The following is a 12,422-nucleotide window of genomic DNA, read 5'->3' on the forward strand; positions in this document are numbered from 1 at the left end:
TCTCTGGAACTCCCTGCCACAGAGGGTAGTCGAGACCAGTTCATTGTCTATATTTAAGAGGGAGTTAGATGTGGCCCTGGTGGCTAAGGGGATCAGAGGGTATGGAGAGAAGGCAGGTACGGGATACTGAGTTGGATGATCATATTGAATGGCGGTGCAGGCTCGAAGGGCCGAATGGCCTACTCCTGCACCTAATTTCTATGTTTCTATCATTAAGAAGAAAGTGAGCTTACTAGTCACAAGGAAGACCCCCACAGCTGATGACAGAAGAATTCTCTCTATAATAAAGAAAAATCATCAAACACCTGTCTGTCAGATCAGAAACACTCTTCAGGAGTCAGGTGTGGATTTGTCAATGACCACTGTCCGTAGAAGACTTCATGAACAGAAATACAGAGGCCACACTGCAAGATGCAAACCACCGGTTAGCTGCAAAAATAGGATGGCCGGGTTATAGTTTGCCAAGAAGTACTTAAACGAGCAACCACAGTTCTGGAAAAAGGTCTTGTGGACAGATGAGACGAAGATGAACTTATATCAGAGTGATGGCAAGAGCAAAGTATGGAGGAGAGAAGGAACTGCCCAAGATCCAAAGCATACCACCTCATCTGTGAAACACGGTGGTGGGGGTGTTATCGCCTGGGCATGTATGGCTGCTGAAGGTACTGCCTCACTTATCTTCATTGATGATACAACTGCTGATGGTAGTGGCATAATGAATTCTGACGTGTATAGACACATCCTATCTGCTCAAGTTCAAACAAATGCCTCAAAACTCATTTGTCGGTGGTTCATTCTACCGCTAGACAATGATCCCAAACACACTGCTAAAGCAACAAAGAATGTTTTTCAAAGCTATAAAATGCTCAATTCTTGAGTGGCCAAGTCAATCACCCGATCTGAACCTAATTGAGCATGCCTTTTGTATGCTGAAGAGAAAACTGAAGGGGACTAGCCCCCAAAACAAGCATAAGCTCAAGATGGCTGCAATACAGGCCTGGCAGCGCATCACCTGGGAAGACACCCAGCAACTGGTGATATCCATAAATCGCAGACTTCAAGCAGTCATTGCATGCATAGGATACGCAACAAAATACTAAACATGACTACTTTCATTTACATGACATTGCTGTTTCCCAAACATTATGGTGCCCTGAAATGGGGGAACTATGTATAAACTCTACATATATAACAATGTATAATTTCTACATGGTGAAACCATAATGTATAAAAATGGCCTTTATTAAAATCTGACAATGTGCACTTTAACCACACGTGATTTTTTTTCTAATACAAATCTCAAATTGTGGAGTACAGAGGCAAATAAATAAATGATGGGTCTTTATCCCAAACATTATGGAGGGCACTATAGCTGTCAAGAGGCAGTTAAACATTTTGGTCCCCTAACTTGAGGAAGGACATTCTTGCTATTGAGGGAGTGCAACGTAGGTTTACAAGGTTAATTCCCGGGATGGCGGGACTGTCATATGCTGAGAGAATGGAGCAGCTGGGCTTGTACACTCTGGAGTTTAGAAGGATGAGAGGTGATCTTATTGAAACATATAAGACCGTTAAGGGTTTGGACACGCTAGAGGCAGGAAACATGTTCCCGATTTTGGGGGAGTCTAGAACCAGGGGCCACAGTTTAAGAATAAGGAGTAAGCCATTTAGAACGGAGACAAGGAAACACTTTTTCTCAGAGTGGTGAGTCTGTGGAATTCTCTGCCTCAGAGGGCGGTGGAGGCACGTTCTCTGGATGCTTTCAAGAGAGGGCTAGATAGGGCTCTTAAAAATAGCAGAGTCAGGGGATATGGGGAGAAGGCAGGAACGGGGTACTGATTGGGGATGATCAGCCATGATCACATTGAATGGCGGTGCTGGCTTGAAGGACCGAATGGCCTACTCCTGCACCTATTGTCTATTGAAAAGAAAGAAAGAGAGTAAAGGCAGGTTTGTCCGAACACAAAGTAAGAAACGTACACAAAGTGCTGGAGTAACTCAGCACACCAGGCAGTGTCTCTGGAGAACATGGATAATTGACACATTATGTCAAGACCCTTCTTCAGATCAGACTCAATATGTTACCTATCCATGTTCACTAGAGATGCCGCTTGATCTGCCGAGTTACTCTGTGTTTGGTGTCTTTTTTCATAAACCAGCATCCGCAATTCCTTGTGTTTCCAAAAAATGTACAAGCTATCTGAAGTTGGAGAATTTGATTGAACCCTGCTTCCTGCAACGTGTGCAATGAAAAAGGGATTGTTCCTCGGGCTTCCTTTGGACCTCGTAATAGTGCAGGAGGCCAGAGAGGAATGATATATTAAAGAACAGGCAACCAGAAACACAGGGTCATGACTACAATCATCCAATCTATTTGGATTCTCGTTAGAGGAGGCTACATTGTGAATAACAATGTATTGTAGCTTCACCTAGAAAGATTGTTTCGATGTCTTGGGGGGGGGGGGGGGGGAGGGGGATGGAAGGGCAATCCTCAATGTTACTAAGGCAGCAATCCCATCAAAATGCTCGGAGAGAAAGTAAGGGTGGTGGTGGAATCTTATTGGTGGGCATTGCAAAAGATGACTGTTCAAAGTGGAGGCTGATAGGGTGGAAGGTAAAATCCATAGGAGCTCCTGTTCTTGTATTGCCTGAGGAAAAGGATGAAAGCAGATGTTTTGGAAAATATTCTGGAACACTGCAAGTTGCAGGAAGAACCAACAGAAGTATATAATGTTATTACATCGGGCGGACTGTCAGAACACCTGGCAGGTGAATACCTTTAGGTGAGAGTAGCAAAGTGTAAAGGAGATATGCAGGACAGGTTTAAAAAAAGAGGGTAATGAGTGCCTAGAACGTGCTGCCGGGGATGGTGGTCGAGGTAGATCCAATAGTAGACTTTTATATTGGTATATGGATATGCAGGAACGGAGTGATATGGATTATATGCAGGCAGATAAGAGTTGGTCTTGGGATCGTATTCAGCCCAGCCATTGTGAGCCAAATGACCAGTTCTTGCGTTGTGCTATCTTCTATATGTTATACAAAGATGGGATGCAGTCAAGGGCTCTGCTCATCAATGCAAAGAAAAAGCCATGGTTAAGGAAGGAGAAAGACATTTCAAAAGCAGAATGTTGAGACCTAGATTTGCTTCCAAGATGAATATTAGCAGGCTATTTAATCATGGACCAGGCAGCATATTGTAGGGCAGACTTGGAGCTTAGAGAAGCAAGTGTTTTTAAAAACAACTTTGGTTTACTCAAAAAATGAATTGCTGTAATAACTGGTTGACAGTGAATATAGCAGAACATTTCACCATTGTCTGCATTACAAAGATAGTATACAATCTTGTATAAATATTCCACAGTAATTCCTCCACTACATAGCACAAACAATTGTGTTTAAAGAATCTAGACATATACTCTGTATAGTCCACTTTTGGTATAGATTTTTATAACACAAAATAAACTGATAGTCTTGTGGCGAACAACATTCCACTCGACCAGGATATAAAGCTACATATTTTTGAAGAGTTGATCCTATATCTTAAGCAATTTCTACACTTTATCCCCATATCTTGCAGCCTACAAGGGATTAGTTATTCATACCATATTTTCTTAGCCTTGTATTGCACAAAAAGCTGTAAAAGTGTTTACCAGGATGAAGAATATGTATAGAATTCTCAAAATGCAGGGAAGAATTTAAATGTGTGTGGGTGGTGGTGAGATGGGTGGGGAAAAGAATATCACAGCAATTTACAACGTTCTCATCTGTAATAAATTATTACAATGGTAAATTCAACATGCGAAGGGTTTTGAAATGTTTGTTCAGTGTGGGTTGTATAGAACAAGAACATAAAAACGTAGCCATAAATACAAGTTTGCTTTTCTGCCTCCATCAGCTGGACTTGTTGCAAATCATTATCCAAAGTTCTCCCTCAAGTTATTTATTGATATCCAGGCCAGAAAAAAAAAATGCACATTGTCTATGATTCATTTTATTGAAATAAAAATTAACGCAAAAATGACAGTATTTTCTTCTGGTTCATTATCATTCCTGTATTTGAACTTGAAAAATATAATTAAAACTCAAAGTTTTGTAGCATTTCATGGTGCTCGACTCAAAAGGGGCATTGTAGGTTGTCAATTAGGTTTAAAGCCAGATCAGAGATTAAAAATTACCCTTAGGAAACATGCAACACAATTGCCCGTGAGGTATAAATAAAAAGCGAAGCAACTCAACATGCCATGTTGCAGACATGAACAGGTTTCAGTTTAATACTTAATGCTCTTTTAAAGTTGGCAGTTCCATTTAAAACATGGGAAGGCAGGTTGGCCTGTAGGGAAAAGTAACCAAATGCTGATGCTTTCTGTTAAAATGATGATATTAGTTTCCATTTGGATTAACTTTTTCAATATACATATCATAATAGTCATTGCAGTAATGGGAATTAGCACCATTTGTACTTCCAAAAGTGAACAGTTTTTCATTTAATTATAGTATGCCAAAATGGAGAGAAGATAATACGTTCATTAAACTGAATATGGACACGGTTTTAATCAATAACTAGCCAAGCGAGTTCAGATGATAGGTACTACACAGCTGGGGAAATTAATAAAGAAAAATGGTGAAGACTTGGTCTCCATTGCAGCCACCATAAAAGACTTTTACAAGAATTCTTGGAACAAAAACAACCATTGCTTTAATGTTAATTTTAAGTTTGTCTTCAAAATCTACATTTAAAACACATGAAAGTGTGAGGTGATAATGCGAAACAAAAGCTAAGAAACATTTCAAAATTAAGTTACTGGTTCCCATTATTTTCTGCTTCTGAATTCATTAGACTCGATTAAAAAAAAATCAATCTTCTGCAATAACATGGGTCTGGTTCTCTTGACATGCATTAAAGATAAACTTTCATACACAAAACTGGACAGACACGTTTAATATTAAACAATGGCATACAAAATATTTTAACAAAACTTCAATGTATTCTTCTGATTTTGTTTTTAAATACAGCGAGCACAGACATTGTCAGGATACAACACTTGGAAAACAGATTGCTGCAAACCCAATCTACGAATTCAATTTTTGAAAAGGTTAAGGCATTTCATAACAATATACCACAATCAGTTTATAGTTCTTTCCACCACAGAATGCATTACAAAGTTTATTCGGGTTGGTTATTCAGAATGAATGGTGGAAATGTCTTTTTGTGGGGGCTTAACTTTCACCATCAGCAATCAACTAAGTAATTAGCAGAAATATCTGGCTACCAAATTGTTATAGTTGGCTTCATGAAAGTATTTTTCAGTTGAGCAGTCATCTTAAAGTTGCCATTTGATGCTAATTTCCACTATGCTAATGTTGATAACACCTTACAACTAAAGACAGACTACAAGTTAAAATCAACATAAAAAGGTCCATTTTTTTCCCCCAATAAGCAAGAGTGGAAGTAATAGAGTTCAATGACTCTTTATATGTCCTGAGCTCTTGGATCAAAGAGTGGAGCAAGAATATTATCTTCATTCGTTTCTTCTATTGGTGTAGTAGGCTGTGGTTTTGGTTTCTTGAAAAGAGTGGGCAAGTTTTTGATATGCACTTCTTTTTTGAACTTCTGCCCAAGTGGTTTCTGAAAAGGACAGAAGTTAGTAAAACAAAGCCATTTAAATGAATTAAAGAAAGGGGCGAAGATTAATTGTGCACAAAGATCAATTTCAAGTACAAGTAAAATCAGATGTGGAAGACACGTGGTTATCCCTCAAATAGGGATTACAAATATTTTTTCTATTAAGTAGAGAAGGATGTGTGTAGGAAGAATCTACAGATGCTGGTTTAAGCCGAAGATAAACGCAAAAAGCTGCAGTAACTCAACGTGACTGGCAGCATCTCTGGAGAGAAGGATTGGGTGAAGTTTCAGGTCAAGGCCCTTCTTCAGACTGTCAGGGGAGGGGGAAGGAAGATACAGAGATAAGGAAGTGTACGGTGTGAGAACGAGATCAAAAAGGGGTGAAGCTCAAGGAAAATGTAGAATAGATCATTGTTAGCTAGGACAAGGTAACAACAAAGCAAACAGAGATAAACTGTAATCAGGGACAGTCTGACTGGTCGGAGAACTGGGAAGGGAGAGGGATGAAGAGAGTTAAGGAAAGGATTACTTGAAGTTAGAGAAGTCAATATTCATACTGCTGGGGTGTAAGCTTCCCAAGAGAAATAAGAGGTGCTGTTCCTCCAATTTGCGCTGGGCCTCACTCTAACAATGGAGGAGGCCTAGAACAGAAATGTCAGTGCTTAGCAACCGGGAGATCAGGTAGGTTTAGGCAGACTGAGTGGAGGTGTTCAGCGAAACGATCACCGTTTGGTCTCGCCGGTCTCGCCGATATATAGTTCACACCTGGAACAGCGGATACAATAGATGAGGTTGGAAGAGACGCACATGAACCTCTGCCTCACCTGAAAAGACTGTCGGAGTCCTTGGACGGAGTCAAGGGAAGAGGTATGGACAGGATGTGTTGCTAGTTTACATTGAATTCTAATACTAGCCATCATTTGAGTAAAATCTCAAATCTAGGACTAAATCATGAACTTAAGAGATCTTAAAGAGCATCACATTCATTGAATTATTTGTGAAATGCAATCACCATTGTAGGATACAGCATCTCATGAATCACATGGCCAACAATTCAGTCAAATGGCTTTTTTTACTTCCTAAAAATGTAACATGTTGATCAAGTACTACAAACAAGTACAAGCTTATTGATGTAGACTGATTATCTTGGCATGATCAGAGGTTAAAATGATTTTGTAGTTTGAAACTTATGGGACAGATCAACATAATGTTGTGCAGAGTGTGATTTTACATTTGCACAATGCAATGAAGAGAATATTAATAGAAACAAGACAAGACAGAATACCCTCCACTTGCCTCAATGAGCACAACTCCAACAACATTTAAGCGCAACATCATCCAGAACACAGTAAACCACTTAACTGGTACACCATCCACCATTAATTGCCGAGGATCAAAATGTGCCATCTATTACATGCACTAATCATCTAGGCAATTGAGCAACATAGAAATGGATGGTGGGGAGGAATTGAGACATGCACAAAGGGAAGAAAAAAGGTAAGATCTATTGGTCAAGTTCAGGAAAATGGATGCAGCTATCTGAAAATACAGCAATGAAAGCTTGTGAATATCAAGAGGCACATCCGAGTTTAAAGATGTAAAGTCAAAGAGACTGAAATTACCAGGTTTGGAAGTGAAAAGATACAAAAAGCTGAATATCAGATGCAAGATTGGAATGGCCAATTAATAGAAATTACCGATTTCAGTGCGGAGTCAGGAAGGTTGTGATACAAGTCAGAGATCATAAGACATAGGAGCAGAATTAGACCATTCGGCCCATCGTCTACTCTGCCATTCAATCAAGGCAGATTTTTTTCCCTTCAACCCCATTCTCGCTCCTTCTCGCCATAACTTTTGACACTCTTACAAATCAAGAACCTATCAATCTCCACTTTATATATACCTAATGACTGCCTCTACAGCCACCTGTGGCAATGAATTCCACATTCATTAGTTTATACAGGAAGATGGCATGAAAACGGAAGTGGTTACTGGTACAGGCAGATCAGTGAATTACACAATGACCTGAGGAAACTTTACTTCAGAATACTGAAAGGAAACTTTCAGGCAATTCTGAATTGCAGAGTGTGATTTTACATTTGCACAATGCAATGAAGAGAATATTAATAGGAACAAGACAAGACAGAATATCCTCCACTTGGGTAGGAAACTTGTTCACCTTATTGGTTTTCCATTTTTCTTGTTTTTGGTAAAGGTACAAGTGGTATTTTGCTAGACCCAAGGAACTGCAGATGCTGCAGTGTCTGGGTCCCGACCCAAAACGTCGTTGATCCATGTTCTCCAGAGATGCTGCTTGACTGCTGAGTTATTCCAGCACTGTGTCCTTTTATGGTATTTTGCTTCTGGATTATCAACTTTGTATCCATTTTCCTCATCACATCCCAAATTCTAGCAACACTGCCCCAAATCAAGATATATCCAATGGGATAAAGATTCCTACAATTCCTATTATTCCAGAAATAGCAGCTAAATCTGTACTTTATTAAAATGATTTTTGGTTCTGTAATCTCACCCATAACATTTTGAATAAGATAATCACACCAGTCTAAGAAGATGATAGTTCTAGAATATCATTCTTTCAACAAATGTTACAAATTTTTGCTTAAATACATGGGATGGTATGCAATGTAAATATTTGACAAATTCTGTATCCTTTCCAGAAAATCTTTAACATTTAAAAAATAGTGAAACTATTGTCAGACCAAATCTGCACAGAATATTTTAGAGGCACTGTTAACAGACAAGTAAATGTTTTGTGAATTAATTGTCCAAATTAATGTTACTTTATTAAAATATCATAACCGATGTGAAAGACTCCTTTAGGAACCAGATACATAACTTACCCCAATGCAGCCAGACAAGAGTTTCTTGAAGAGATCTTTTCTCCTTTTATCGCCCATTTTATGAGATGATGGGTTCAGAAGTTTTGAATCAAATTGATCCAAAGCATCACCAGAGATTTGAGGAACTTGCTGCATTACTGTTTTCAATTCAGGATAACGTGGTCTCTACAAGAGAAATTCAAAGATAAATTGTTCAACATTGACATTCAGAGAAGCAAAATCAATGATGTACATGGTCTTATGAGGACATGTAGAGAAGCTCCTGCTCAAACTGCACAACAAGTTAGTATCCTGAAATAGACAATGAATATGTGATATGTGATGAAGATTCAACCGCTCACCTCTTAACCATTCAAAATAAACTATTTAGGACAGCAAATTCTTTCTGGAATTGTACAACAAACAAGATGTTCTACCTTGAACTCACAGAATGCTATTTTCCAATAATACAGATTTAACGACTAAGAAAATTTCCATTATTTATTACTCGACATTTCAGTCATATTCCAATTGAATCCAAAAACAGTTAGCAATTTTTCACCTTAAATTTCTTATTTCCACTTCCACTTTTTTAAAATAAAACCCTCAACCAGATGTGCAGTTTAGTATTTTGTACTACAATGAGCTCCATTTCACCACTGTAAAGAAGCTGACGTGAGGAGTAAAACACCACAGAACCAGAGTTCCTAGTGCAGTTTTTTTGCAGGTTACCCTTGAAAGGTAAACATTTGCTTATTTAAAACTCCTGTAAACAGTCCATTTTCACTAGTTCTAATTGTGGCTAAGTTGAAATTATGTATAGTGTAGCGAGGTTAAATGGTTAAAGGGTTGTTCCAAAGTTTGGGATCAATGGAAAGGATCCTTCCTATTATCCAATCTGCACTGTAATTAAAGCTGTAAACCCAACCTAAATTCTTGTCTTAACTTTCAGAACAGGTCATCAGCTGCAGATGGTGAATCTTCGGTATGCAAATTGACCCTACACTAATGAGTGTACTTTGTAAAATATGTCATTCTTTTTAAAGCAAACTGGAACAGAAGTATTTTATTTATTGCTGGGTGCTTAAAATAGAGCCATTCCATTCAGTCAATATTCTTAATTAATATGAAATATAAACAGCATTAGAACCCACAATTTTACTTAATCAGGTGCTTACCAGTGCCTCATATATCATGAAAGCAAGATTGACCAATGCTGCAAGGCAACCTTCATGTTGCCCATGCATCTGCAACCCTCGAAGTACACTCATGAAAAACCAACTGGTTGCATCAGAATGTAGAGTTGCAGACAATACCTGAATGTAAAAGAAAATCCAGGTTGAACATCAAGGTTTATTAAAAAAATAAAACATCAGCTGTGATGTGCAAAAGAAATAAACAGGAATCTGATTAAAAAGGGAGACTTTTGAATTAGAAACCATATACAATCAAAAGGCCAGAATAAAAAGAAACAAATTTCATAATTGTGAACAGCACAAGGTGAAAAAAATTGTACAATTTAAACAGAATAAGAATTACTAAGCCGGTCAATAAAATTGAATATTCTCTTTTAAATGGGAGTGTTTTCACAAGTTTGTGCAGTAGGTATTAGTTTTCATTGGAGCATGGGAAAATTATTCTGAAAAGTCTGGCATAGTACACAGCCACACATTGGCTGACTGACAGTGGTCAGCTATTCAGACACCAACAGGTCTCAGATTTCTATAAATGCTCAGCCAAATGTGGATGCCAAAGGGAGAACTGAAAGTCATATACCAACACATCTGATCTCCTGTCCACTCACCAGTGAACCCAGACCAGGGCACGCATATGCTAAGGAGAGGAGGGGATCTCATTGAAACTTACCGAATAACAAAAGGCCTAGTTAGAGTCGATGTGGAAAGGATGTTTCCACTAATGGGAGATTCTAGGACCAGAAGACACGGCCTCAGAATAAAAGAAACCTTTAGAAAGGAGATGAGGAGGAATTTCTTTAGCCATAAGGTGGCACGGTGGCGCAGCAATAGAGTTGTTGCTTTACAGCGCCAGAGACCCAGGTTCGACCCTGACTATGGGTGCTGTCTGTATGGAATTTGTACATTCTCCCTGTGACCTGCGTGGGTTTCCAGTTTCCTCACACACTCCAATGACATACAGATTTGTAAGCAAATTGGCTTCGCAAAATTGTAAATTGTCCCTAGTGTGTGTAGGATAGTGTTAGTGTGTGGGGATCGCAGGTCGGCATGGACTTGTTAGGCCGAAGGGCCTGTTTCCACTGTATCTCTCAACTAAATGAAAAAAGGGTGGTGAACTTGCATCTGAAGAAGGGTCTCGACCCGAGACGCCACCCATTCCTTCTCTCCAGAGATGCTGCCTGTCCCGCAGTTACTCAAGCTTTTTGTGTCGTGCATCTTATGAAGACTTGTTGCACTTTGCATCTGGCTGCTCAGTATTACATCAGAATACCGTGCTGGGATCACCAACCATGTAGAAAACAGATTAACTCTTTGGTTTATCAACCAATAATTAAAAAACACTGACATTCAAGGCACAGTCAATCAGAATCCACACCCACTTAATGGGTGCACAGACTCAGCTCAGCCAGCATCTGGTAAAAATGAAGGTGGCAGGGATTTGGAGGTGATCACCACAGGTGTGGATATGAACTGGGGCAATGTCTAGGACAAGATAATGCCACAAGTATTCAGATACAGATTTTAGTTTATCGTCACGTGTACAGAGGGACAGTGAAAAGCTTTTGTTGCATGCTAACCAGTCAGCGGAAAGACTAAGCATGATAACAGTTGAATATGTTGCAAGCCAGACCCCCAAATCTTTAGCTTATTAATTTTGACAGACATGAAGTTAACTAATGAAATGGCACCTATATGACTACATAGATGATACTGGAGGTTGTAATAAATAATTTACTCTGGTAAATGTTAGAAACATTTGAAAATACATAGCTTGCCCAGAAAATATTTAGATAATTTGACTGAAAGCATGAAATGCCAGATGTTGAAATCAAAAATAAAAACAGATCATTGCTGTAAGTACTCAAATTAAGTTTGTATTTAATCTATAGAAAATGTGCAAAAACTGTAGAAAAGAGTGCATTCTCAGGCGATTGGTTAAAGCATTAATTCCAAATTCAGAATTTTCCTTATTTTGTTCTATATGGAAAACAAGGAAACAGACTAAGCGCATTTACACTCTGATCACCTGCCAGGAAGAATGCACAACTGCAACAGGATTAATATAATATCCTATATAGCAAAATAACATGACGGCTTTTGCATTTACAAACAGATGACCAAACATCAAGAGCTCACCAACACAAGGACATGGATGAAATATTAAAATATAAAGGCAAAGAGCTCGAGACCTTCAAAGCATTACTAAATGCAAAATTCACAAGAGGGTGGCATAACTGCTTAAGGTTGAAGAAAGGTTCTGTGGATCTCAAATTTTCAGTGACTAACAAAAGCCTGACAGAACACTTGGCCCATACTTGCCTGCTTGATCAATGGCCAGCAGAGTTGTAGAGTTGCTCGTTGGCACGTTATGGTGTCATTCCAAATCACAGCACTGTAAGCAGTTGCCAACAATGCCTTACAAATTTCCTAAAAAAATTAAGAAAATTAGGAAAAACAGTCATAACGACTAACATCATAGTTAATGCCCAATCTGCCCCAGAATCAAATCACACAACTATTACATATTAAAAATCATGCAGAATAAAGGCAAGTTTGTAACTCCTGTTTCTCAAAACACATCCATCTTGTGTCAGTAAAAAAGTGCAAATTATTTTACCTCAGACTTGAGCAGGCACTTTCCTAGGTCAGTAAGTTCTTCAGACCCAACATGTGGACCATCATTTGTGTTCATCATTTCATCATCTATTGAAAAGGCTATATGTTTGATACAGTAATAACTTTTCAGAGTAAATTCAA

The 12,422-nt window shown here is 38.7% G+C and overlaps 1 protein-coding gene across 2 annotated transcripts in view; it reads right to left on the reverse strand.

The window, feature by feature from the left end:
• Positions 1-3,978: 3,978 nt before the first annotated feature.
• Positions 3,979-12,422, reverse strand: part of xpo5 (exportin 5) — an 89,689-nt gene continuing 81,245 nt past the window's right edge. For both annotated transcript variants that reach the window (XM_033025481.1, XM_033025480.1), the window contains exons 28-32: positions 12,283-12,368; positions 11,985-12,092; positions 9,648-9,785; positions 8,491-8,655; positions 3,979-5,629 (exon numbers count right to left, since the gene is read on the reverse strand). In XM_033025481.1, coding sequence (XP_032881372.1) covers positions 5,474-5,629; positions 8,491-8,655; positions 9,648-9,785; positions 11,985-12,092; positions 12,283-12,368 — 653 coding nt within the window. In that variant the 3' untranslated portion in view covers positions 3,979-5,473. The remainder of the gene's footprint in view (positions 5,630-8,490; positions 8,656-9,647; positions 9,786-11,984; positions 12,093-12,282; positions 12,369-12,422) is intronic.

The sequence above is a fragment of the Amblyraja radiata genome, chromosome 8 (genome assembly GCF_010909765.2).
Source record: "Amblyraja radiata isolate CabotCenter1 chromosome 8, sAmbRad1.1.pri, whole genome shotgun sequence".
Classification (NCBI taxonomy): Eukaryota; Metazoa; Chordata; class Chondrichthyes; order Rajiformes; family Rajidae; genus Amblyraja; species Amblyraja radiata.